Raw genomic sequence first — 26,048 nt, forward strand, 5'->3', positions numbered from 1 at the left:
AAGACACACCATCGGCAAAACACCCTCAATGGTTACCCCGATCATCGATAGGTGAATTCATCGGCATAACGTCTGCTATTGAACAAACCTCCATCGAGCTACTTTGATCTCCGATAGAGCGACTTCAGCGGCATAGGCTACTCCGATCTCGGATGACACCGAAAGGTGACTTCATCGGCACAACATCAACCATCGGCGAGACCGCTTCTAAGTTACCCTGCTCTTTGATGACCAAGAAGACGAATCCATCGTTCCATCGACGTAACACCTAATAGGTTCTCCCGATCTCCGATGATACCTCGATCGTTGAAGGCAACTCCATCGGGTCATCGACAAGACAAGCAAATTGGCACAATGTCAAGTGAATTTGAGGCACTTTTCCAACACATATATGACAGTTATTTGCACAAATTTTTATTTATATTCATAGATTTAAAGAGTCGGAGTATCAATTATACTAACAATATTTGTACATATAAATTGAAATTAAGGGAGACAGTACCAAAATTGAAGTTTACAAATATCACAAAGAAAAATATCTATACTAGCATACTTATATTTTTAAAAATCTATGTAAAATACGCAAATAGATATCAAATTTTAAAAATAAAATTAAAGTAGCATTTATTTAGCATAGCCATTTGCTCTTTTTCTTAAAAAATCAAGATAAGGATCATGTGGACTACAAATCCCATAAAAGTAAAATAAAAATTATGCCTTCCAAACAATTAACAAAATAATAAAAATGAAAATTTTAGGAGAAAATGAGGAAAAGTTAAGCCCCATATGACCATGAGCTTAAGTCAAGGGGAGGCTCTGCCCCCTCTTTTGATGATAGATGCCCTAGCATATTTTTTGACATCATCATTTTGCCACTTTTAACTATGAATAGTTACACAAACAACTACAATAAAGTTCGCAATTGCACATGTCATAGTGCAAATAGAATGCTAGTGTAAATATAATATTGAAAACGTCTAAATTAAAGGTTAGATTGTTGGGAGATCAAATGAGAGCCAAAATTCAAATTTTAAATTTTGGGTTTTCCCTCCAAGATTTCCACGCCTCCTTCTTACCCAAAATCTACCCCAAATAGACATAAAGTAGATACCAAAATAAAGGCAAATTTTTAAATTTAAATTTCTATTTTTCCTTCACAATGACTATGCTTCCCTTGCTACTTCAATTCAACCCAAAGTAGATTAAATAAACAAAAAAATTGTTGCAGTACACCACACACACAAATCGACTCCAACAAGGCCAAAAATATTATTGTTCATTGCAAATAATTCCTTCAAACAATAATTATTTGCAAGTCGATGCATTGGACAATGATTCTTTTTGCTGGTCAACTCAATTTTGTGCCAAAAAGTAGCAAATATTGTAGGTCAATTATAGTGCAAATTTGTCAAAAAAATGTCAAAGCTCAGCTAAACATAGCAAATATATAGTTGATTTGTAACAAATATTATAATTACCAAAAATTGAGTCAAAATAATTGTGAATTTAACCAAAAAATTGCAAGTTGACTATAATTGTGGCACAATTTTATAAATTTGAGGGGAAAATGACACCAAAATGGTGAAAAACAATCATTTCAAACAAGCTTTGGAGAAATCTAGCAATTTTTTGTAAATGAGCAATTTCTTTTTAACTTTAAATATTTCACAAATCTTCAATTCTTTCATGAATATTTGCTGAAATGAGAGAGAACTTGAACAAATAATTCTACAAATTGAATGAATTTCACCAAATAGTTGCAATCCTCCGCTTCAATTTGCACAACCAAACTAGATTTGCACCAAACTATAATTTGCAATCCTCACTTCAAATCTCCATGCTAATTTTCTTGTTAGAAATTCATTTGCATCTTAATTTCACTAGCAAAGGCTTTGATACCATATGAGATCAGCGAGGAAAACTAGGCATAATGGAAATAAGAAGGAGAGAGAAAAAACAAACAAATGATGTTGATGCATAGAATGAGTGAGTGATTACATAGGAGAGGAGTGAAGGTATAAAGAAAGAAAAATATCTTACTTACCACCCTACCTCACTTACCACATGGACAAGTCACCTAAGCACCCAAGCATAATTACACACAAACACTTATTAGGATTTGATGTCAAGACCCACACTTTTGCCTTAGCTAAGCTATGTTTAAGGGGGCATGTTGGTGTATAATCATGGTTAGGTGTACATATAGGTGGCTTGCTTATGCGGCATCATGCCTAGTCACTGTGTTAATTAGAATAATAGGTAGGATATTTGTTTTATATATACTACTCCTCTTCTAATGTTCTCAGTCACTCATCGAATACAATCAAACTTCATTTTGTTTGCAAATCTTGCTTAGTTGTTGTTGTGTTATTGTTTGAATCTTGTAGAGATATACTTGACTAATGCACCTAAGTTACAACATTGCCCAATTCATCTTTATAAAAAATATTAGTGTTCTAAGCCAAATTAATGTGGTAGGTTCCAAACAGAGAGAAGTCTACCCTTAAATTGTACCTTCCGTGTCATAAAATTATTAGAGAAAAGATGAATAGTGGTGCATGCATGTATTGTCAATAAATATTAAGTGTTCTAGCAAGGGAATTTCCTAGAGTCAAACTACTAAATAAGGTAATTATCTTTTATACTAAGCATTTATGTATGGTGCAAATCAACTTATGTAAATTATTAGCCTTAAATATTTATCTTCCTCAGCATATAAACTTAGCAAAAATGTTTCTTTTGATAGACTCAATCTTTTACACTTTGTAGCTTGCCTTTCTTAAAATAACCTTTGGCTCCAACTCATACCAGGTTTAAACCTAGATGACTATCATGTTTATATGATAGTATTATATAATGATGGTGCAAAATAAATGCTTACTTACCATTGACATTGCATAACATACCTAGAATGTATCTCATGGTTACAACAAAAAGTATTAAGCATGAAAATGATTCAACGAAATAGAAAAATGGTCAAACTAAAATAATTTCACTAGAATAAAAGGCGTGTTGAGACAATCAACACACTTTTCTAAAATCCATTTTCATGTTTCTTATTAAACAACCATTGTATATGTATTGGATATAACAATTATCATTATGGAGATTACTATGTTTTACACTCTAAATTTTATGGAGATTACTATGTTTTACACTCTAAATTTTTTGAAGTACACCAAACAAAATGATAGCATATAATTATTTATATTGTTTAGATGAAAAAATAGATATTATGAAACTTTAAAGGAACAATATCTGATTTCTTAAAATAAACAATATATTTTGAAGAGTTGAAGATCTTCATTTAAATAACATATTTACAAAATCAAGATGCAGCAAAACGAGTCTATCTTATTCCATCATAAAACTTGTTTTCTTTAGATTAATTCATTAAACCTCTAAAACAGAAATGGAGTAGGAAGCCAATTTGTGTAACCCTCTATGCATTGTTGGACAAGGAAGATGTGCCTTAAGAAAATCATATTTTTTTCACATTTTTTAGCCCAAAGGCAATCATAGGTTGCAAATTCCTATCATCTGTGTGAAACTAAGAGAGACTGCAAAGATGTATGCATCTAGACCAATATCATTAGTTGTCTTAATTTTCTCATTTTAAACATAATGAAGAAAAATATACTATATTGATATCAAGATAGATCGGACTTTCATTGTATCTTTTTGCTTGGAACGGTTATTCAATTATTATAATACACCAAGATATCACTATCCCATACACAAATGCTTGGTGCATTCTAGAAACTGGATAGCCATTCCCTTTTTGTTTAACTGGATATACACATCAATATCTTTCATTAATTATCAAAATTCTCAAAACCAAACTCAATAATTTCGACTAGAAAAAAAAAGTCTAGAAACTCCTTGTTTACATTTACATCCCTGAGTTCTTTCCTCTTGGAGTGAAATTCTAGTTCAGAAAACAAACAGATTCTTTTCTTTCAGGAAATACGAAATTATTTACATACAATTTTTAAACAGAGAATACGCTGTGTGAGAAAGCTGCTCATTTAATGCATGCATGAGCGGCCGCCTAAATTTGATATAGAGATGAACTTTTACAGGCCTGTGATCAGACCCCTTGATCGACTCGATACAGTCGTACTCCTCCACGTGGGCTTTCATAATAGCTGGGGAATTTATTTTGTACAGAATTCTGTCTGTCCAAGATGGAACTCTCCTCTACATGAAATTAAAATTATAGATCAAAATTGGTACAATTTAAGTAATTGTGATTATCAAGAATTTTTGGAAATATTGTTGTTGAATGTTTATGTTAGAAATACGATCTTTCTTTACGATTTCATCAATAATTCACAAGTTGGAATGAAATAATTGTGTACCTTTGCACTTGTGTCATAGTTATCTGTACCAATATCATATTTGTAAGTGGGTCGAAATGATAGTGGCCCTTCGCAGAAGCCATGAAAAATTTCTCCCTTTTTCGCTTCTCGAGAAAGTTGGTCTTTTGCTTGCAGCTGCAAAAAAAAAACATAACATGGCTTTAATTTTCTTTATCATTCCTCAGTTGGGATTGAATTGAAACGTTTCAAATTGCAGAGAAAAGAGAGAGTTACAGAAAAAATGTGTTAACTTATTTACCTGCTGCAAGTTTTGATTGATGAGAAAAGCAACTGATTTTCTGGATCCCTCCACTCGGTAGTTGAGATCACCCAACCAGACCACCATGTCAGATGTTTCAAGAGAAGTTGGAGTTATGACTTTGGTTTCCTTTTTTGGGAAGCCAAGGGGATTTATTTGCATTCTTTTTTGTGAGTCTGAGAAGATAGTTTGGCTAATACGTTGGTATTGAGAATTGCGTTCTTCTACATTATTCTCATGGGCTGCATTCAAATGTAATCATATGTGTGAGGAAAAATATTAATAATAATTGACGTAAGTAGTTTTTGAATTCAATTGTAATATGTGTTTAGTATCAATGTAATCATATTATTTTTGAATTCAATTGTATAAGATTTGTTTAGTATCAATGTATCACATTTCGTGATCTATCATCAGAATAATAGAATGTTAGAAGAGTGATAGAGTGTGATCCAAAATGTTGATACTAAACAAATCTTATATGATTGAATCAAGAAACTGATTGTGTCAATTATTATGAATTGTGAAAATTTGATGTTTTTAACAGTGAACCACGAGGACACGTTTCCTCCAAAGCCCCACATTCATGTCTCTAGGACGTGAAGATGGGGATGGGGCGTCCCTCATCGTCCTGCCACCACCACCAATGCTCTGCCAGAATGTGCAGAGATAGGGAAGCACCCAAGTGTCTCTAGGATGTCTCGGGACACACAAGCGTCCCTCGAGAATCTTGGAGATGCTTGAGCATTTCTCGTTGCCAAATGTGTTGAAACATCAGAAAAGTAATTTGTACTTATTCTGATATCATGCTAGTAATTGTAAATTTGTAATAATTTTTATGATATTTTTATGCTATTCATTGTAATGATTTAATCATCCTTATGATATTTTCGATGTAATAGAAGTCTTCAATTTGGCAAATTTCATTTGTCAAATTTTATTTAATATTCAAGAAATCTTAGTATTTAGTATTTGCAATTTTGCTATTTTATAATTTTACTAATTTGCCAAGGTTTCATTTGAAATGTAATTCTTATACATCTTTTCACAACTAATTTTTCAAGTACTGTATGTATATCAGTACCACCCCTGTCGTCGTCCCCAAACTTAGACCTTTTGTGCCTCGTCTCAAAACCCTGCCCCATCCTTGCATGTCCCCATCCCCAACATCAATAAAACACTGATCTTTAATAATAAAAAAATAAAACACGTAAAAATAAAAAGATTAATTTACATAAAATAATAATCTTATGAATAAAATCAAACTCAAATCCCAATCCTCATCTATTATAAAATTTAAATATTCACCAAACATCTTAGATAATTATGCTTTTTCAAAGTTTATCCAAAAATATTCCACAAGATACCCACCAAAAATATCAATATTGTTGCCTTCTTATATTATTAGTAATCAAACTTGTGAGAATGATAACAAATTATTTCAAATGTAATTGCCCGGTCATATGTCATCTTCTCTTAGCTCAATTTTAACGTCACAACCAAGCGACCAAATTAGCGAGTGCACAAAATGTCACGTGAATATATTTACAAAGATTGAAAAAAATTTATTTCATCTCAAATTTCATTGTACTTATCTTTGGAAAAAATATTGTTTTTATTATTTTATTATTGATGAAAAAATTATGTATTGCCATAATAATATCTTTTATTAATTTTTTTTAAAAAAAATTGGTTTATTAAATTAAATATATTTTTCCTTTTAATTTTATTTAATCAATCAGTAAATTAAATATTTTATTTAACCATAAGTTGTCATCATTATTTATTTAAATATCAAACATTTAATAATAATTTTAAATTTAATCAGTAATATTTGTGAAATGTAGATTTTAATCAAATAAAGTGAAAAATAAAATATGCTTACGGGCAAGATGGCAGGATATGAAGATGAAAGAGGCATGTATGAAGTGGAAGGAAATCGCGACAGCACCTTTCTGTCGTCTCACTACACCACCTAAGCCACCGCTTCTAATTTTATCCACTCTTACATCTACATCAACCCAAAATTAACACCTTAAATTTTGTTAGCTCCACCTTAAATTTTGTTAGCTCAATTGTTTTTTAGCCTTAAAAGTAAAGATGAAAAAACATAGAATCTTACCTCTAATTAAGGGATCCCAATATTTCTTTCCAAAAATGTATAGTTGCAATGATTGTATTATCGCTATGCTAACCTTACTACATTTAAAATCCAATAAGTCATCAAAATTATAATCTAATCTAACAACAAAAGATTGTAAAAAAGAAGTAATTGTGTTCCATGTTAAATAATAGTTGTAAAACACATTGAGCAACCTGTAATCGTGACCAAGAGCCTTTTGAATAAGAGAAGCAATATCTCCATGGGGAGCTTCTTGTAATCCCACCACATAAAAGTCAAAGTTCTCTCTTTTTCTTCCTAGAAGCTTAACCAAGTCATGACAAGCAACCTGGTACAAACAAACCCTCACTCAAAACAAGCCAATCATATATAATAGAAAATTCAAGTTTAACAACTACCCAACTTTCCAACACAATTTCTACACAAAAAATTATCATTTAAGTGAGAAACAAAATATATACACTACATATCTAAAATTGTTGATGGGCTCTCTTTTCTAATAATGCATGTTATCAAAAAGTTACGATGTTTTAATCGAAATTTAACTGTGTTTTTTGTTAGCAAGTTCATTTCCACATTTTATCAAGAGTGATTCACATAATTTCACCTTTCATAAGTATAAATATTTTATTTAACACTCATTCCATCTAGGTGATATCAATAGAAATGAATCATCAAGATTTCTCAAAAGATCATTCAATTCAACTACAAGTCTAACTTAACCATAAAATTTTCTTCAAAATCAAGTTCACTTAATTTGATATCTATTTACAAAATGTTGTTTAAACAAGTATTATACTTTATGAGCTATTCAAATTTTTATAAACTAGAACAATCAAATAAAATTGGGAGAATTCATGAATTATGTACCATCTTATTGATGGATAAAAGAATGTGATTTGAAATGTTGATATAAACGAATGCACAATCTAAATCAAAAGTAATAACAAGAATTATTATAGATTGTAGAAAACTAATATCTTTAAAAATTAGAAAAATTCATTATAAAACACAAGAATCTTTAAGAAATTTGACACACTATCTTCGTATTTCAGTTTGACCTAAAAGACTTTAAACTTCATCTGTCATACCTTGCCATTCATATTCCAGGTGACAATATACATGCAAAGATCCGATCCATGGTCGACAGTGTTCTCCTCGCAGAGCTTTCTCTTCTCAACAAAATCTATTGTATCTGGAACAATTATATGCTTTGTCTTTTTCTCTCTGTAATCTCGACGAGATTTCTTCCTTTCTTTATCCTTGGGAACGACTTGCAAATTCTTAATTCTCTTTCCATCTGAACCTTTACAGACACAATTACCCATTAAAACGTCTGCCTTAACCGCAATGTTCTAAAACAATTCAAGGTCGAAAACCTAAGAAAATACATAGAAAACATAGATTTCTATATGTAGAAGATAGTTTACGTGTTTGGTGGAGCTTCGACAACATTTAATGCACGCACACTATATTTATATTAAAGAAATAAAGTCGACAAATAAAAAAGCCAATCTTGTCGACAACTCATTGGTCGAAAGAAAAAGGTAACGTCGAAATACACAAGTCAAGAAGTAGAAGTTGGCAATGAACGTCATGTGAAAGGTAAAGGCAGGGTAAGAGATCGGATTTTGTAGGAAAAAGAGGAGCATTATGTGTTATAAATTAATCAACTACCCAGGATATACCAAGCTCTGCCATAAAAAGTCAGACACGTTCATTATGTAGGTAGCAATATAAAGGCACGCAAGCTTATAGCGTCGTTGTGTGCACTTTATTTGTGGAACAGTCGTCATATCAGTGATTGACAATGTCAAAACTGATGTAGGATTTTATCATGTCTATCCACCTCTTGGGTTTCTCAAGGGTAAGGTGTGAACTTAGGCTACACATTTGGAGTGTGATTGACATTGTGAGTGTATACATAGGTGTCTTGACTTTTCAGATGGGACTATAATATAATATAAGTAGTAGATATTCTAAAGATTAGATTTTTTTTATTTAAAGATTAAATTTAGTTCAATTATATCTTTGTAAAAATCAAACTTTAATGAATGGTATACTACTATTCTTATCAATTGAATTCAACTAATCAAACTATAGACTACATTAATCAAATTATAGACTACATAAATGTTACAGTCACTAAAGTCTCTTGGAGATTGTGATGCTACTCCGAGAAGATCACATCCTTCATTACGTCAAAGATAGTCATTTTTTTTTCTCTTATTGGTCTAGCATGACATCCACAAACATAGAAGTGATGTCCTTGTTTACATGTTATCACGACCATCCATGAGGAACACTGTCACTACCCTATTTTCTAAATTAAAAAAATAATTTATACTTATTTCATTTATTAGTTTTTCTTTTAATTTAAAAATAATAATAAAATATACTTTTTAATTAATTAAATCAAATATTATTATTATAAAACTCTTTATTAATTATTTATTTAGAAAAACTTTTAAACTTTTTATATATATAAATAATAATATACATTTCAAAGAACTTCAAAAAAAGATTTCGTATAAGTCAAAAAAAAAAAAAGAAAAGAAAAGAAAAGAAAAGAAGTATATATGAATGTTAAAGTTTAGTTTACATATCTTATTAATGTGAAAAATAAGAGAAAAAGTTTTAAATTATTGATTTCCCTTTTTTTTTGGCAAAGTAATGGGTATTAATGTGAAAAATAAGAGAAAAAGTTTTAAATTATTGATTTCCCTTTTTTTTGGCAAAGTAATGGGGATTTTAAAAGCTTTTGAATATAAAACAATATAAGTTTCTTACCTTCTTAAGCTGAGAGATGTAGTTGACTATTATTTTTAGTTCCTGCCCTTAGGAACTATAGCGGATGTGGCAATAATTATCTAGTGATTAATCTTTTACTCTTTAACCAATTATAATTTAGATTTATATCAGTTTCTAATATTATGCATCTCTTAATCAAAGAGAAGTGCTAGTTTCTTAATCTTCAAATTTATTAAAAATATTTATCTGTTACTTGATTGGACCAAATTTTAGTGACAGCTGATTATCAGGGAAAATTGCAAATTAGAAGAAGAGAGAATGCACATAAAGCGAAGTCTCTTGCAGTGTGACAGATTGTCAAAATAGATAGCGCAGGTCTGTGTATCACAGTTGTGTAGGTTTTATAGTATTTTTACTGTGTCGTGGGATTCAAACATAGGTGTGTTGCATGTAAACAATATGTGTGATCAACGAATCTACACAGTTGTTCTTTTAAATGAAAAATAGGGAGTAGAGATAGAGTAAGAAATTGATAATGTGGTTTGCCTCGTTTACAATAAACACCACCGGGATAATATTATTGCTGTGTGTAATTGTTTCGCTCTTGGCCTCTACTTCTTATGGCAAAGGAGTAGACGGATGGAAGACAACCTCTGTGACTTTCTACGATGACTCTGATGCCCTCGGCACCATGGGTAAAAAGCATGAATGCCTTTGTTTTTTTTCATATTTAGTGCTTTCTTTGTCTGGTTTGCACATTTAAGGTTTAACTCGTGCCACATTTAGATTGAGAGAGAATGTTAAATGTATGGAAAGGAAAGGGCTGTTCGTTGGTGCATTCCCTTCCTGCCACTTCTGCCTGTCCGCAGAATCATACCTTGTTCGAAAGCCCCTCTTTTGGCACATGCTAGGGATGCTGGCATAGGGATGCTGGCAAAGGTTGTGGCATTTGGTTGTACACCTACCAATTGGACCCCGTTTTGTTCATACCCTGAAATCCTCACACCCCATGAGATAAATGTGAGGATAAGACAAGCAATTTCAAGATAATTGATCAATCCCCCTAAAATTTAAAAGTAAGAATAAGAGTCAAAATTTGGCAACAATGAGACATGGTCTAGTGGTAAGGTAGAGTAACGGTCCTTGAAAGTTTTGCTCTCCATATAAAAGTGACCTTGATAAAATGGACATACCAAGTCAAGGCTAGGTGTGATAGAATCAAATCCCCTGAGGCATTGGCTTACAAGGGAAAATACCCTCTAAGCTTAGAAGGTGTCTTGCACGTAGAAGGTGCTTTCCCTTGTAAGAAATGGCTCGAGGATTTTTGCCCTGGTTTCACAATAGTGGAGTGATTGTTATAATTTTGGCAAGCCAAAAAGAGTTTTAAACTAAGCTTGAAGGTGCATTTTCGTAACAATTTGCCTTTACAGAAAACATCCTAGTTGGTTGCTCAAGACCTTACTTGTGACTAGTTTTGTGCATTTAGGGAGTTATTTTTATTATGTGTTCAACACAAAATATCTAAAAAAAATTCAGCCAAAACAAGGTTGAAATGATTCACCTCTTCTATGTGATGTGCAATTGGTCTTGGCACTTTTTTCCTTGATCACATATTGCATTTGTAATTTCATTTTGGACAAAAGCTAGAATACGACACAAAAATTACTTTTGTAGCTTTGAAATCAGATGCATAAATTCTTCTAAGATTAATGTTTAGATTCATTTTTGTTTTGTTTTTGAAGATACTTTAGGATTCATCTCTAACATTTAGGCTAATAAGTATTTCATGTCATCCTCTTTCGGTCTTGAATTAATTTAATTAGCAATACATCTCTTATTATGGTTTAGATTGATGTGAATTATATAGTGCATCATTTTCATGAATTGTTGCCGCATATTTGTTTCATTTGACTGAAAATATATAATGTATGATATCATGAGCATAGAGTAATATAAATCTATATATCTCTCTCAGTGTTTCGCCCTCATCAGTTCTCAAATTCTATTGAAGTAGCGTTTAGGAAGGTCAATTAAGAATTTAGGAAGGAAAAATATTTACACCATATAAATGCATATTAGACTCAAACATTTAATCCCTTAAATTAAAAAACACAGATAAATTAAGGTCACAAATTTAAATAGTTCAGATTCAACAATTTCAACTAGCAAATAGTTTTCCCACATAAAATTATTTTCAGGGTAGCAAATGACTTACCCACTAAAAGAAAGATGTTAGTTCACAGATCAAATTAGAATTATAAATAAGGATTGTTGGCAGGCATAGCATGAATATGATTACATTGTTGGTCTTCTCTATATTGACATAATGATCCCCAGAACATTTAGATTGTTCCAACAAAGAAGACCACTTTTCTATAGGTATATTTAAAACTAGAAATGGAATTTAAATTAAGATGATAACAAAATACAATAAAAAACAATAAAATTTATTTGGAACATATAAATAAACTTAATTCATAAAATTTATAGAAATGAAAACTTTTACATTCTCCAACTTAATGAATATGGTATAACTCAATAGAAGTTCTTGGATTAGTTTGGCATTGATTTATAACTCGAATTCAAACTTTGATAACTCTAGTCATTATCTAATGATATGGAGGATCTTACACTATCCTCATCAATTAACTGGTCTAGCTTAGCACCCAATAAACATGGTAGGATACCCATGAAAAGATTATAACTTATTTATTAATTTTCCATTTATGTATTACCAATATTGTTTCAACTCATATGATTGAAATTCATAAATCACTAACAATTTCAACTTCGCAGATTGCCATGAGTAAAGACAGAAATCAGACAATCACAACTCTTTCATCCCTGAGCTTGAAAGAAAAGAACTATTTCAATTATAATCCTTAGTCTACAATAGGGAGAACTCCTTCCATTGACCTCTAGCTATCCCTTTTGTGGTACAATAGCTTCCTAAAGTTTCGTAACATGTGCTGAAGAAGATTTACTTGGTCAAAATTCACCCTTGTGCATTGGAGGATTTTTTTCCACTTTTTCTCCTTTGAAACCTCTAATTACCTTTTGAGTTATGGCATATGGATGATACTATTTGACTTTTAGACTTAAAGGTGCAACGTAGTTCCTTATTAGGGTCAACAACTATTTCCACCTCATGTGTGAATAAATGATGATGTTGGCACATCTACCCTCCTTGTTCATTACTTTTCAAACAGTTTATTACATGAATATAAGATGTGTTTTAAATGGACTAGAATTGAAATAGGTTTCCTAATAGCATACAATAGGGCTTTAATGTTCTCTTCTCTAGACTATCTACTTGCTTTCTTGGTCATTTTAAAGTTTTGCTTCAGCCTTATCCATGGTTTCCTTCATTGTAGCTGCTGAATTTATGCCAATGTATTCTTCATATGATGATGCATCTTCTTTGTGTGGAACATAACCTTGAGAAATAGACACTATCTGAATTGTCATTAGGCTTTCCAGGTGGACAAGATTCCTTTGAATTTAGCTTACTAGGAAACTTAATGTCTTCCTGCAAAAAATGTTAATTGTTATTTGAAGTATATTTTAACATGCATTAGAAATGGCACTTAGTATATTAAAATCTACTATCAATGATTGTGGCAGCCATGAATAATATGACTGTGATGTTCATTTCCTTTATTGGGCTGCCCCAAATGCATTATCATGCATATACAGGGGTTATGATCGGCCCAAATTATCGAAGATTCACTTCCACCTTTTTATTGTGGACAACGACATGAATGCAGAGATTACGTCGACCTACACATCATATTAATCACAATTGATTTTTCTTTGCTATTTTTTTTCAAAAATGAATAAGCTAGTTAGATAACCTTTAGTTTGATGGTTATCGATCTCATTTTATCTGCTTCACTCTTTCCACTGACTTAAGGAATTTATTTGAAGTTTTGGTTGCATCCTTTCAATAGCTATATTTCTATTGAATTATTGCTTATATATTACAGTTGATATCCATAATTTCAAGCATGTTTCTATGGAACTATTGTTAAGATTTTAGGGGTCATTAAGGATCTAAAATTGGCTATCAATTTATATGTTGCTTTTGATATTCAAAATTTTGATCCTGGTATATCTTTTAATATTCTGAAAGTTGGTTGTTTTATCATAAATAGATAATAATTCTTTATTTAAGTTTTATGTGGTTCAAGAATATATATTTCTGGTTTTGAGCTTTTGTTTGGGTTTAACGTCTTGTGTTTGATAGTACACTGCTTTTGGTTTCATTAAGTCTTTTGATCTTTTGTTTGGGTACAACATCTTGTGTTTGATAGTATATTGCTTTTGGTTTCATTAAGTCTTTTGAACTTTTGCTTGGGTGCAACATCTTGTTAAATATGAATCTTGAAGTATTTTTAAAGAAAGACCATGCAAAGTGAAACATCTTGGCTTTATTAATAAAAGCTAGTTATAAAAATATAAATTGAATGCATGCCAAAGGAAAGGTTAAAGGAATACGTAAAAAGCAAAGAGACTTACAATATACGTGGTAAAATGAGGACTTCTATTTTAACAAAATTATAGTATTGAATAGAAGAAAAATTTATTGACTAAAAATAAAAATAAAAGAAGAAAAGCTTGCCTTCATGCGGAGGGTATATTTTTGGATTTCATGGATAATATAAAACCATAGAACACACCCCAAATAAGGAGGCGGCAACGCTTTGTACAGGATTCATCTAATCTTTAAGGTATTCAACTAGGTAAGTATTTTTTGGTAGATAAAGAGATTGTGGTTCCATAGATTCATCCATCTAATTATGATATCTAACTTGATAAGGTAAGTAGATTTTGTTTGGCAATTTACATAAAAACATTCGAAACTTTATTTATTCAATGGGGAATTTGCTTGGGTTTTTCTATTTATATTTTTATGATCTGTTTGTGTGCTTTGTACATGTCTGTTAGTGTATATTCCAACAATTATATCTAACATGAACTATGTAACATTATGCTTTGATGCATGTCCTTACCCTTTTGCAAGCTCCCAATATTGGCACAGGTGAGTATAATATTGGCAAAGGTTGAGGAATTGGCATTACACCTGTCAAATTGCTTGCTTGAATGTTCTAAAGCTTTTTTTAACAAATCCATTTTCGACTATTCTTGCAATCAGAGTTACAATGGGATATCAAATATACAATTCTATCTAGTAGAATGCATACCCTATGATCATGAGATTGCATGAATCCAAATTTCCATGTATTTGTCAACAATTTGCTCAAAAATTACATTCTTATTTATTTATTTATCAACCACTAAAACCTCAAATCATCCAGAGAAGAATAGGGTTAAGATTCTAGTCTATTTCTCAGGAGTTAGATCATACACCAATATCTCTAGTGCTCAACGAGTCCCTTAAGTGGTTCCATCAACCCCTTTTAGAGAATTATTTACAATCAGTGCAATCTAAAAATATATTTCTTAAGGATCTCTACGATTTATCATTGATCTAGTTCTTTATTTTTCTTTTGTGTCTTGATATACCCACGCGTGACATTTTTCTTGAGACGATGCACTGTAACTGCTCTTACCTCCTACGTATGGGGTCAAGTAAGTTTATTTAGTACTTAGTCCTGTTGTCCTTAGTTAAAGAGACTTTGTATGCAATCGAAGTGCATGTCGAATTAAATAGATGGATTATAAATGTGCAAATTGATATTAATTATTGGGTTAAGCACGCTAAGGCTTGAGAGAGACATCATACATTATTTTATCTTTATGTTCTTTTTTATCCCTTATAATATAGTGCTATGTGGATATTCCATTAGAAACGTATAAGATATGATATTTCTAAGTCTTTTTTCATAAGATTAGAAGAAGTGTCCAGGAACTATTATTATTCTTAAAGACATAGTTTCGTATACACTTGAATCAAGCTTATGATACGAGGTTGTAAACCTTATAGTTTTAGTAATGTATGATTGACCATATCCCATTCATTAGTGATGGATATAATTCCTTGATTATAGAAATTTTTTCATTATTTTGTTTATGTGCATTATGTATAGTTGTTTATACCCTTGAAAATTGTGAGAATCCAACCAAGGGTTGTAAGTAGTTGTTTCTCTTTTGATTGGGATTTTCTTAGCTCTTGTTGTTAAGTGCTTAAGCTTTTAGTCACTATCTTTAGGGGCTATTCATGAACTTAGATAGATAATCAAAGGTTGTTTCTCTTATCTTCATACATATGTGAAAGCTTGTGGTTCATTGTTTGACTAAAATATGCCTTTTCTTCAATTAGATATTCAAATATGATTGCTCCTATTTGATTATGTATACAATTATGTGTCTTTGTAAATGTATGTATGTTTTTGCGAGCTTTATATACATCCTAGAGTTTCAATGTGTAAATATATGGTTGTGTACATAATTGGCTAATGTTTGTGAGTAATTAAAAAATAGGGAAAGCATGGATTGATGCTTTGTCTGCTATGTATGTTGCATACATGTGTGCCCATGATGTTGTTGCATTAGTGTTAGAATGTGGATATATCATGTTGCACAAATTCCATTACTCTTGCCGGTATCACACTGTTAGTCTTCCTCGTGTTGGGTTGGGTATCTTTCTTGTCATGAAAGGTTCTAGGGAAGTGTAACTGCTTCGTGATAGGGTGGAAACGCACTCCGGCAATGTTCTCGCCTATGATGTGCTCGAGGAAGATAGATGTCAAGAGTTCCTGTCAGGGTGGTCATCATGATTTGGTCTTTGTGCGTTTATTGTATTTGACCTTGTGGTCTATTGTAAAGGTATATGTTTCCTTATGTCTATCTTGATGTCAACTTATGTAATTTGACTTTATATGTTGAAATGCAATTTCTTATCTCTAACCTCGTATATCTAAACATGTGGCAATGATTTACTCATGATTATGTGTAATTTTGTGATTTATGTTATTTTGAAATTTTGGCGGTCCTTACAAACACATCACCCAAGACCATCTGAATTCAATACAAAAGAATAGGAGATGATGTTTTGAATATCTTCTCAAGTATGAGATTAGTGGTGATCCCTCTAAAAGAAACATGTCTCTTATTTGCATCTAGGACCAATGTAGAATCCATGGGAAGGTTTAGTGATTCTCACCAAGTGATGTACTTTTCTTAATTGATTGATCTTTTCTTGCATTATTCACAACCTCCATAATGGATCCATTTCCCAAATAAAAATTAAAGGTTAAGAAATCAAAACACTAAACAACAAATTCTTGTATAGTAATACCAATGATAAGAAAAGGGAGAGAATGTATTTTAGCAATAAATAAGGACAAATTTCAATTTTTTTCATTTTCCTTTCCAACATACTTTTGCATAATTGTAGGTCAGGAGCAAGTGATCTGTAGTTTCTTCTTGCAACTTTTTATTATATAGGGAGTATTGATAAAAACTAGTGTCCCTCCATTAATAGTAACCGAGAATATAGGTGCCAATATATATCTTTGAATCCATTTAACCCATTACTTAAAATCCAAATTTTTCCAAGACATCTACAAGGAATTATCTATCTACTTGATCAAATGCCACTCTTATATCCATTTTGGTTAACATTCTCTCACTTTTTTCTTTTTCTAGTAGAATGTATAGCATTGGAGACAATGATTATGCAATTTGTGATTGATCTCCATAGGGAAAACTAACTTTGTTTTTAAAATATGAGAAAGGGAAGTATCTCCTTGATTCTATTAGCCATTGCTTTTGAGATTATTCTATAGATATAATTCAAGAGGGATATGGTCCTAGAATCATCCGTTATTTCCATAAAACTATCTTTTGGGATTAAGACTAAAAAAATATTGTTCAAATCTTTTAGCATTATACCTAACCTTCTAGCTTCTTCCACTATAGCCACCAAAACTTTGGTAATAATATCCTAAAACTTTTGATAGAAGCTAGTGGGAAGCTTATTAGGACCAAGAGCTTTATCTTAATTTATTTTGAATGTTTCCTTCTTGATTGAATCCTCCTCTAAAAAGGGGTTGTTTAGATTGGCATTTTCTCATGGCTAACAATACAAGGAATATGATAGTTTATTTTTATTTTTATGGAGGTTCAGATTTGCGGGCATGACTGCCCAGCAAGGGCATGAAGTCCACGAGCTACCAGTCCAGCGAGGGCCACTATAATTTATATGATAGTTATTTTCACAAATATATATTTCATATAATCGAATCCAAAAATAGTAGCAATGATAGTTTCATATTTAGTAACATTAATTTTTATGATACACATATATGATTGTAATTTTTTCTACAAATTTATCTCACACAATTGAATCCAAAAACAATAGCAACAATAGTCTCATGGATTGTGGAAATCTAGTAATATTAATGTTTATGATGCATATTTATGACAATATATTTTTTTTCAAAAATATATATCTCACACAATCGAAAATAAAAATAACAACAAATATAGTCTTATGGATTGTGGAAATCTAGTAACTTTAATATTTATGATGCACATATATGACATTTATTTGCACAAATTTTTATTTATATTTATAGATTTAAAGAGTTGGAGTATCAATTATACTAACAATTTTTGTACATATAAATTGTTTATAAGACTTACAAAATTAAGGGAGACAATACCAAAATTGAAGTTTACAAATATTGCAAAGAAAAATATATATACTAGCATACTTATATTTTTAAAAATCTATGTAAAATACGCAAATAGATATCAAATTTTAAAAATAAAATTAAAGTAGCATTTATCTAGCATAGCCATTTGCTCTTTTTCTTAAAATATTAAGATAAGGATCATGTGCACTACAAATCCCATAAAAGCAAAATAAAAATTATGCATTTCAAACAATTAACAAAATAATAAAAATGAAAATGAGAGGAGAAAATGAGGAAAAGTTAAGCCCCATATGACCATGAGCTTAAGTCAAAGGGAGGCTCTCCCCCCACTTTTGATGATAGATGCCCTAGCATATTTGTTGACATCATCATTTTGCCACTTTTTACTATGAATAGTTACACAAACAACTACAATAAAGTTTGCAATTGCATATGTCATAGTGCAAGTAGAATGGTAGTGTAATAGAATATTGAAAACATCTAAATTAAAGGTTAGATTGTTGGGAGATCAAATGAGAGCCAATTTTGAATTTTGGGTTTTCCCTCCAAGACTTCCATGCCTCCTTCTTACCCAAAATCTACCCCAAATTGACATAAAGTAGATACCAAAGGATACCAAAATAAAGGCAAATTTTTAAATTTAAATTTCTATTTTTCCTTCACAATGACTATGCTTCCCTTGCTACTTCAATTTAACCCAAAGTAGATTACATATACAAAAAATTGATGCAATACACCACATACACAAATCGACTCCAACAAGGACAAAAATATTATTGTTCATTGCAAATAATTCCTTCAAACAATAATTATTTGCAAGTTGATGCATTGGACAATGATTCTTTTTGCTGGTCAACTCAAATTTGTGCCAAAAAGTAGTGAATATTGTAGGTCAATTATATTGCAAATTTGTCAAAAAAATGTCAAATCTCAGCTAAACATAGCAAATATATAGTTGATTTGTAAACAATATTATAATTACCAATCAAATTGAGTGAAAATAATTGCGAATTTAACCAAAAAATTGCAAGTTGACTATAATTGTGGCACAATTTTACAAATTTGAGAGGAAAATGACACCAAAATGGTGAAAAACAATCCTTACAAACAAGCTTTGCAGAAATCTAGCAATTTTTTTGTAAATGAGCAATTTTTTGTAAACTTTAAATATTTCATAAATCTTCAATTCTTTCATGAATATTTGCTGAAATGAGAGAGAGCTTGAACAAATTTTACTACAAATTGAATGAATTTCACCAAATAGTTGCAATCATCCCCTTCAATTTGCACAACCAAACTAGATTTGCACGAAACTACAATTTGCAATCCTACCTTCAAATCTCCATGCTAATTTTCTTGGAAATTCATTTGCATCTCCATTTCACTAGCAAAGGCTCTGATACCATGTGAGATCAACAAGGAAAACTAGACATAATGGAAATAACAAGGAGAGAGAAAAAACAAACAAATGATGTTGATGCATAGAATGAGTGAGTGATTACATAGGAGAGGAGTGAAGGTATAAAGAAAGAAAAATATCCTACTTACCACCCTACCTAACTTGCCACATGGACAAGTCATCTAAGCATAATTACACACAAACACTTATTAGGCTTTGATGTCAAGACCCACACTTTTTCCTTAGCTAAGCTATGTTTAAGGGGGCATGTTGGTGTATAATCATGGTTAGGTGTATAGGTGGCTTGCTTATGTGGCATCTTGCCTAGTCGGTATGTTAGTTAGAATGATAGGCAGGATATTTGTTCTATATATACTATTCCTCTTCTAATGTTCTCACTCACTCATCGAATGCAATCAAACTTCAATTTGTTTGCAACTCTCTCTCATTTGTTGTTTCTATTTATCTAGCGAACTGTTGGTCGAATCTCATAGAGATATACAACTAATGCACCTAAGTTACAACATTGCCTAATTCATTTTTATGAAAAATATTAATCTTCTAAGCCAAATTAATGAGGTAGGTTCCAAACAGAGAGAAGTCTACCCTTAAATTGTACCTTCTGTGTCATAAAATTATTAGAGAAAAGATAAACAGAGAGGAGTCTACCCAGTTTCTTAAAATAAACAATGTATTTTAAAGAGTTGAAGATCTTCAATAATATATTTACAAAATCAAGATGCAGCAAAAACAAGTCTTTATCTTGTTCCATCATAAAAATTGATTTCTTTAGATTAATTCATTAAACCTCCAAAATAGAAATGGAGTAGGAAGCCAATTCGGGTAACCCTCTGTGCATTGTTGGACAAGGAAGATGTGCCTTAAGAAAATCACCTTTTTTTCACACTTTTTAGCCCAAAGGCAATCGTATGTAAATTCCTATCATATGTGTGAAACTAAAAGAGACTGCAAAGAAGTATGCATCTAGACCAACAATATCATTAGTTGTCTTAATTTTCTCATTTTAAACATAATGAAGAAAAATATACTATATTGATATCAAGATGGATCGAGTGAATTAGTAGAAACTGAACTTTCATTGTATCTTTTTTGGTTCTTAAGTATCTTTTTGTTTGGAATGGCTATCCAACCCTTATAATACATCAAGATAGCATTATCCCATATTCATTATAATAGATGCTTGATGCATTCTTGAAACTGGATAGCCATTCCCTTTTTGTTTAACCGAAAATACACATCAATACCTTTCATTAATTACCAAAATTCTCAAAACCAAACTTTATAATTTCGACAAGAAAAAAAAAGTCTAGAAACTCCTTGTTTACATTTACATCCCTGAGTTCTTTCCTCTTAGGGTGAAATTCTAGTTCAGAACACAAACAGATTCTTTTCTTTCAGGAAATACGAAATTATTTACATACAATTTTTAAACAGAGAATACGTTGTGTGAGAAACCTGCTCATTTAATGCATGCATGAGCGGCCGCCTAAATTTGATATAGAGATGAAGTTTTACAGGCCTGTGAGCAAACCCCTTGATCGACTTGATACAGTCGTACTCCTCCACATGGGCTTTCATAATAGCTGGAGAATTTATTTTGTACAGAATTCTGTCTGTCCAAGATTGAACTCTCCTCTACATGAAATTAAAATTGATGCTCTGCAAAAATGATTAGAAAATTTGTTTGATGGCAACACACACAAGAGCACAAGAAACAAACGTTAGTGTTAGCAACAAAAGATTATCCTAAACAGGCATATCAAGAGAGATATTAAGCATGAAATAGAAAGCATACAAACATAGAATAGATAAACTATACTCCTCCAAATGCTAATCAAGATGCTCATAGTTGCTCCTCCCTTGTTCCTCTCCTCTCCAAGTCCCAAATGAGGGTAGCTCTCAGCTTTTAGCACTAGCCATGGATGCCATATGGAGATTCAAGATGGTTGAATATGATAAGCAAATCCTATGCAAGTGTAGATAGTGATGCTATGAGAAAGCTCTATGCTAATGCCAGTATAACAACAATACTCTAATGCTTTTTTTTTTGCTTGAGGAGAAGGGTTCTATTTATAGAAGAAATGGGGAAATGAAGGGTTAAGATTGAATGGTTTAATCAAGGGCCAAGTTTGAAAGTTGGGGATCCATGTGCACAATTGGCACCAATAAAATGGTGACAAGTGTCAACATAGGATTGGGTTGAGAGAAGAGGTTGGAGGCATTAAAGGCCTGAGAAGACCTCATGGTTATCTAGAGGCTAAGGGTCAAGTCCAAATTAAGATTACCCACTGGATTAAGAGTTAATCCAAGGATAAACCTTTGTGCAAATGTTTAAGAGATAATCATGGTCAAAGCATTAATGGCCTGATGAGACCTTTGGGTTGGGTAGAGGTTGAGTCAAAACAAATGTTTTAACCATGTGGGAGGGTTTGAGGTAACCATTAATGGTTATTGGAGACTTTGGGGATTAAGTGGTTGAAGGTTGAAAGCCTTCAATGGTTATCAAAGACTTTGAGCCATTTAGTGGTTGAAGGTTGAAAGCCTTTAATGGTTATCAAAGACTTTGAGGGTTTGAGAAGTGACTTCCCTTTTGCTTAGAAATGTGACAAAGTTTAGAGAAGGGGTTAGGTTATTTAGAAGTGATTAGAAAATTCTAGAAAGGGTTTAGGCATGCAAGTGGATTTTGTAGGAAAATGCAAGTGGGAGAAATTTTGGTATTTTCAATTAAAATAAAATCATTTATTTCAATTAAATGGTGTAATTTGCATTTGGATAAATATTCAAATAAATATTAATTTATTTAAATGAGAAAAATGAAGATAAAGCATTAAAATGCTTGAAGACTTTGAGGGAAACCATTAAAGGCTTGAAGACTTTAAGGAAAACCATTAAAGTCTTAAGAAGACTATAGAAGGAAGCCATCAAGTTTGAAGACTTTAAAGCCATCAAGTTTGAATACTTTAAGGGAAACCATTAAAGGTTTCAAGTGGGTGAGGATAAATAGGATTTTAAATAAATAATTTATTTAAAATAGTTGTGCAACTTGCTTTTGTAGGAAAATACAAGTGGGTGGAGGATAAAGGTGTTTTAAATAAATTATTTATTTAAAATAATTGTGCAACTTGCTTTTGTAGGAAAATACAAGTGGGTAGAGGATAAAGGTGATTTAAATAAATGTTAATTTATTTAAATGTGAGAGGTGGGATTTTGGGGGATTTAAATAAATATTAATTTATTTAAATGTGAGAGAAGATTTAATTAAACAAATATGATTTATTTATTTAATTAATGGTCTGAATTTGGTTAAGTGAATTAAATCAAATAAATTGAATAATTTATTTAATTAATAGGAGAAGAGGGTTAAGATGAATTAATTACATATTAATTTAATTAATTCATTAATTGATGGTTAAATAATCAAATAAATACTAAGTATTCATTTAATTAAGTGGACAGATTTATGTGACTACATTTGCCCCTCTTTGAGACGGTGCAGTTTATCGCGTCGTTTCAAAGAAAGAAAAATAGGTGCGAAGAAATGCCCCATAAAATGTAAATTTAATGGGTGGTATGCCCCCTCGAGAGATGGGCCGATTTTTTTTTTTTTTTCTGAAAAATCGGGCGGTCTCTCAAAAAAGAATGAAAACTGGAGGGGATGTAGAATAGAAGAAATTAGAACTAATGATGAAAGAATGGGAGAAAATGGAGTGAATATGAAGAAACAACAAGCCAGCGAGTACCCTGAGGTCATGCAAGAGATACATAGCAGATGTAGTGTGGGGTTTGGATTGATGCTATACAATTGATCAAAATTGGTTGGACAATCTGGTGCAATCAGTTTAATTGCCCCAGTCAAGTCAAAGCGTGATAGTTGATGTCAATTGGTCGCTTGGACATGATAAAGTCTGAGTAAGTGAATCAAAGTGACCTGATGTGACTTAGACAATTGATATAATTACCCGATGAAGTCAAGGTATATGAAGCAAAACACTCGTTAAGACGTAGACAATTGATGTAATTGTCTATTGGATTGTGTTTGATTGGTTGATCAATTGATAGTGTGTGCGTGTGATGGATGGTTGTGGGGAATCATGGCAACCCCGTTGAGACTAGGTCATTATGATAAATGCCTGATGTAGTCTAGGATTACCATAATCGATTAACTGTTGAGACCCGAAGATACTTGATCAGAGTATATGTTGATAGTCTAGGTGTGTGGGAGTCGGTGTATCTGTGTAGACAGAGTAACTGGCTTAATTTTGTGGATGAGTGAGGATAGGAAGTGATGAAGGGATTAGGATGATGTTGATGATCAAGATAGGGAGGGTGAGGGGGGATTTGATGTCAGATAGAAGATATGGAGGACTAGGACCGAGTCCTATGGAAGAAGATGAGTAAAATAGAGTATGCATTATTATGACTATGTATGCATGATATGCAGCTATTATGAATGTATGGATGGGTGGAATGCAATGAAATGCAATATATACAGATGAGATGAGATGACGATCCATGGTGATTTATTTTTCATCATTGAGCTTTAAAATGTTGTAAGAAAATACAAGCAACTTGACATAAATATTCAAGATGACCAGAGTATTTCTTACATGGATTTGATATAGTAAGTTAATACAAGCAACTTGATATAATGGATCAAGTTGACCTGAGTATTTCTTGCGGAACAGACAAGGATTATCTCCTTTCATGCATGACTTGGATCGTCCTCCTTGATCTTAGGCTGATCATATCCTGAGACAAGTGCATACCGTAATAAGAGATAAAACCTTTATCCAGTTTGGATGAGGTAGGAGGAACCAAAGAAAGAGAATTGTACCTGCAAACAAATAATATATACATAAAGAATAAAGAATATGGATCCTTGGTAATGGTTCATGCTCATATGGTCGAGGTATACGCTGTAGTCAGCAAGCCATAATGATCTATGACTGCATTTGGCATAAGATCACGTAGCTTGGTGAACTTCCCACGTAGACACCATTAGTACATGCCCCAGTACTTCATCGGAATAATGTGCAAACGATACAAAATAATGTTGAAAGATCCCGATATAAATTACTAGACCATAAATCAACCAAGTATTTGATAGCGTAAACAGAATTTTCTTGTCAAAGAAAATGTCATCTTGTCTTTGTTTTGGTAAGGAAGGATACATCCTTGTTGAAGACAGTTTGCGTGTTTGAAATTGACTGTTTGGTTTGATTGATAAGTGGTCATGTGTTTGGAGTATGTAGCAATGTTTGTTTGGGATCTGCTCAGATGGGTATGTACAATGTATTGCCATGTTTTTTTTTGTTTGATTTTTTGATGTTTTCTGATGTTTTTGGATTTTGTGAGACATTTTTTGAATATTTTTGGATTTTGAAGTGTTTTGAATGTTTTTGGTTTTTTGAAGTGTTTTGGATGTTTTTGGATTTTGAATTTGTTTTGAATGGTTTTGGATTTGGTGAGATAGTTTTAAATGAAGAACTTTAATGAATCACAAGACAATGTAGAATCCACTTCCATCAATAGGTTAAAGGCATTGCCCCCAGTTTAGACATGACTATAAAAAAGCGGGATGCAGGATGCATATAGTACTTTCTTGGATTTGTAGATTTATAACAAGCCATGGTTGATGGATGGATGGATGTATGTATGAAGTAGATGTGATCGCAACAAGTTTGAAAGACAATGGAGCCATAGCCTTTACGAGTGGCGCCTGTTTGCCAAGTTTTCACCATCGTACTTACCCAAGGTGCCACCGGAGTGGTTGTTCACTGTTTGGATGCATGATTTTTCTTTACTTTTTTGAATGTTTTTGTATTTTCTTTAGGACATTTTTTTTTTGAAATGTTTTTGGTATTTTCTGGTATGTAGGGGAGCCTGATGCTCTATACACCTTAGGTATAAAACTGTTTGAGGTGCATGTTGTTAATTGGATTTGCAAGCGGTTCTCCTTCTGATGTAGCCAACTGATATGCCCCGGACCCGAACACAACAGTGACAACATATGGGCCCAGCCAGTTTGATTCAAACTTGCCCTGATGTTCTCTGTTTGGTTGGTTGCGAGGATTCTCTCGTAGAACAAGATCACCTACCTCAAATGTACGAGGTCTAACTCGGTGATTGTAGCTTCTGCTCATGCGCTGCTGATAGGCTTTGAGATGGTTGTATGCAGCTTGTCGCTTCTCATCAAGTAACTCTAAGTCCTGAAGACGTGAGACTCTGTAAGCTTCATCATCAATGAGATTGTGCAAGGAAACCCGTAGTGACGGTATCTTGACCTCAATAGGCAAGATAGCTTCTGCACCATAGACCAATGAATAAGGAGTTGCACCTGTAGGGGTTCGAATGCTAGTTCGATATGCCCATAGCGCTGGATTTAGTTGAACATGCCAATCACGGCCGACATCATTGACTGTCTTTTTGAGGATTCTTAATATGTTTTTATTGGATGCTTCGGCCTAACCATTGCCTTGTGGGTAATAGGGGGTGGAAAAGCGGTGTTGGA

At 32.2% G+C, this 26,048-nt stretch overlaps 1 protein-coding gene across 1 annotated transcript in view; it reads right to left on the minus strand.

Moving 5' to 3' along the window:
• Nucleotides 1-3,978: 3,978 nt before the first annotated feature.
• LOC131079088 (type IV inositol polyphosphate 5-phosphatase 11-like) overlaps nt 3,979-26,048 on the minus strand; it is a 30,590-nt gene continuing 8,520 nt past the window's right edge. Inside the window, exons 4-9 of the mRNA XM_059219347.1 lie at nt 6,937-7,070; nt 6,743-6,819; nt 6,506-6,631; nt 4,621-4,862; nt 4,362-4,496; nt 3,979-4,200 (exon numbers count right to left, since the gene is read on the minus strand). Coding sequence (XP_059075330.1) covers nt 3,979-4,200; nt 4,362-4,496; nt 4,621-4,862; nt 6,506-6,631; nt 6,743-6,819; nt 6,937-7,070 — 936 coding nt within the window. The remainder of the gene's footprint in view (nt 4,201-4,361; nt 4,497-4,620; nt 4,863-6,505; nt 6,632-6,742; nt 6,820-6,936; nt 7,071-26,048) is intronic.

The sequence above is a fragment of the Cryptomeria japonica genome, chromosome 4 (genome assembly GCF_030272615.1).
Source record: "Cryptomeria japonica chromosome 4, Sugi_1.0, whole genome shotgun sequence".
Taxonomy (NCBI): domain Eukaryota; kingdom Viridiplantae; phylum Streptophyta; class Pinopsida; order Cupressales; family Cupressaceae; genus Cryptomeria; species Cryptomeria japonica.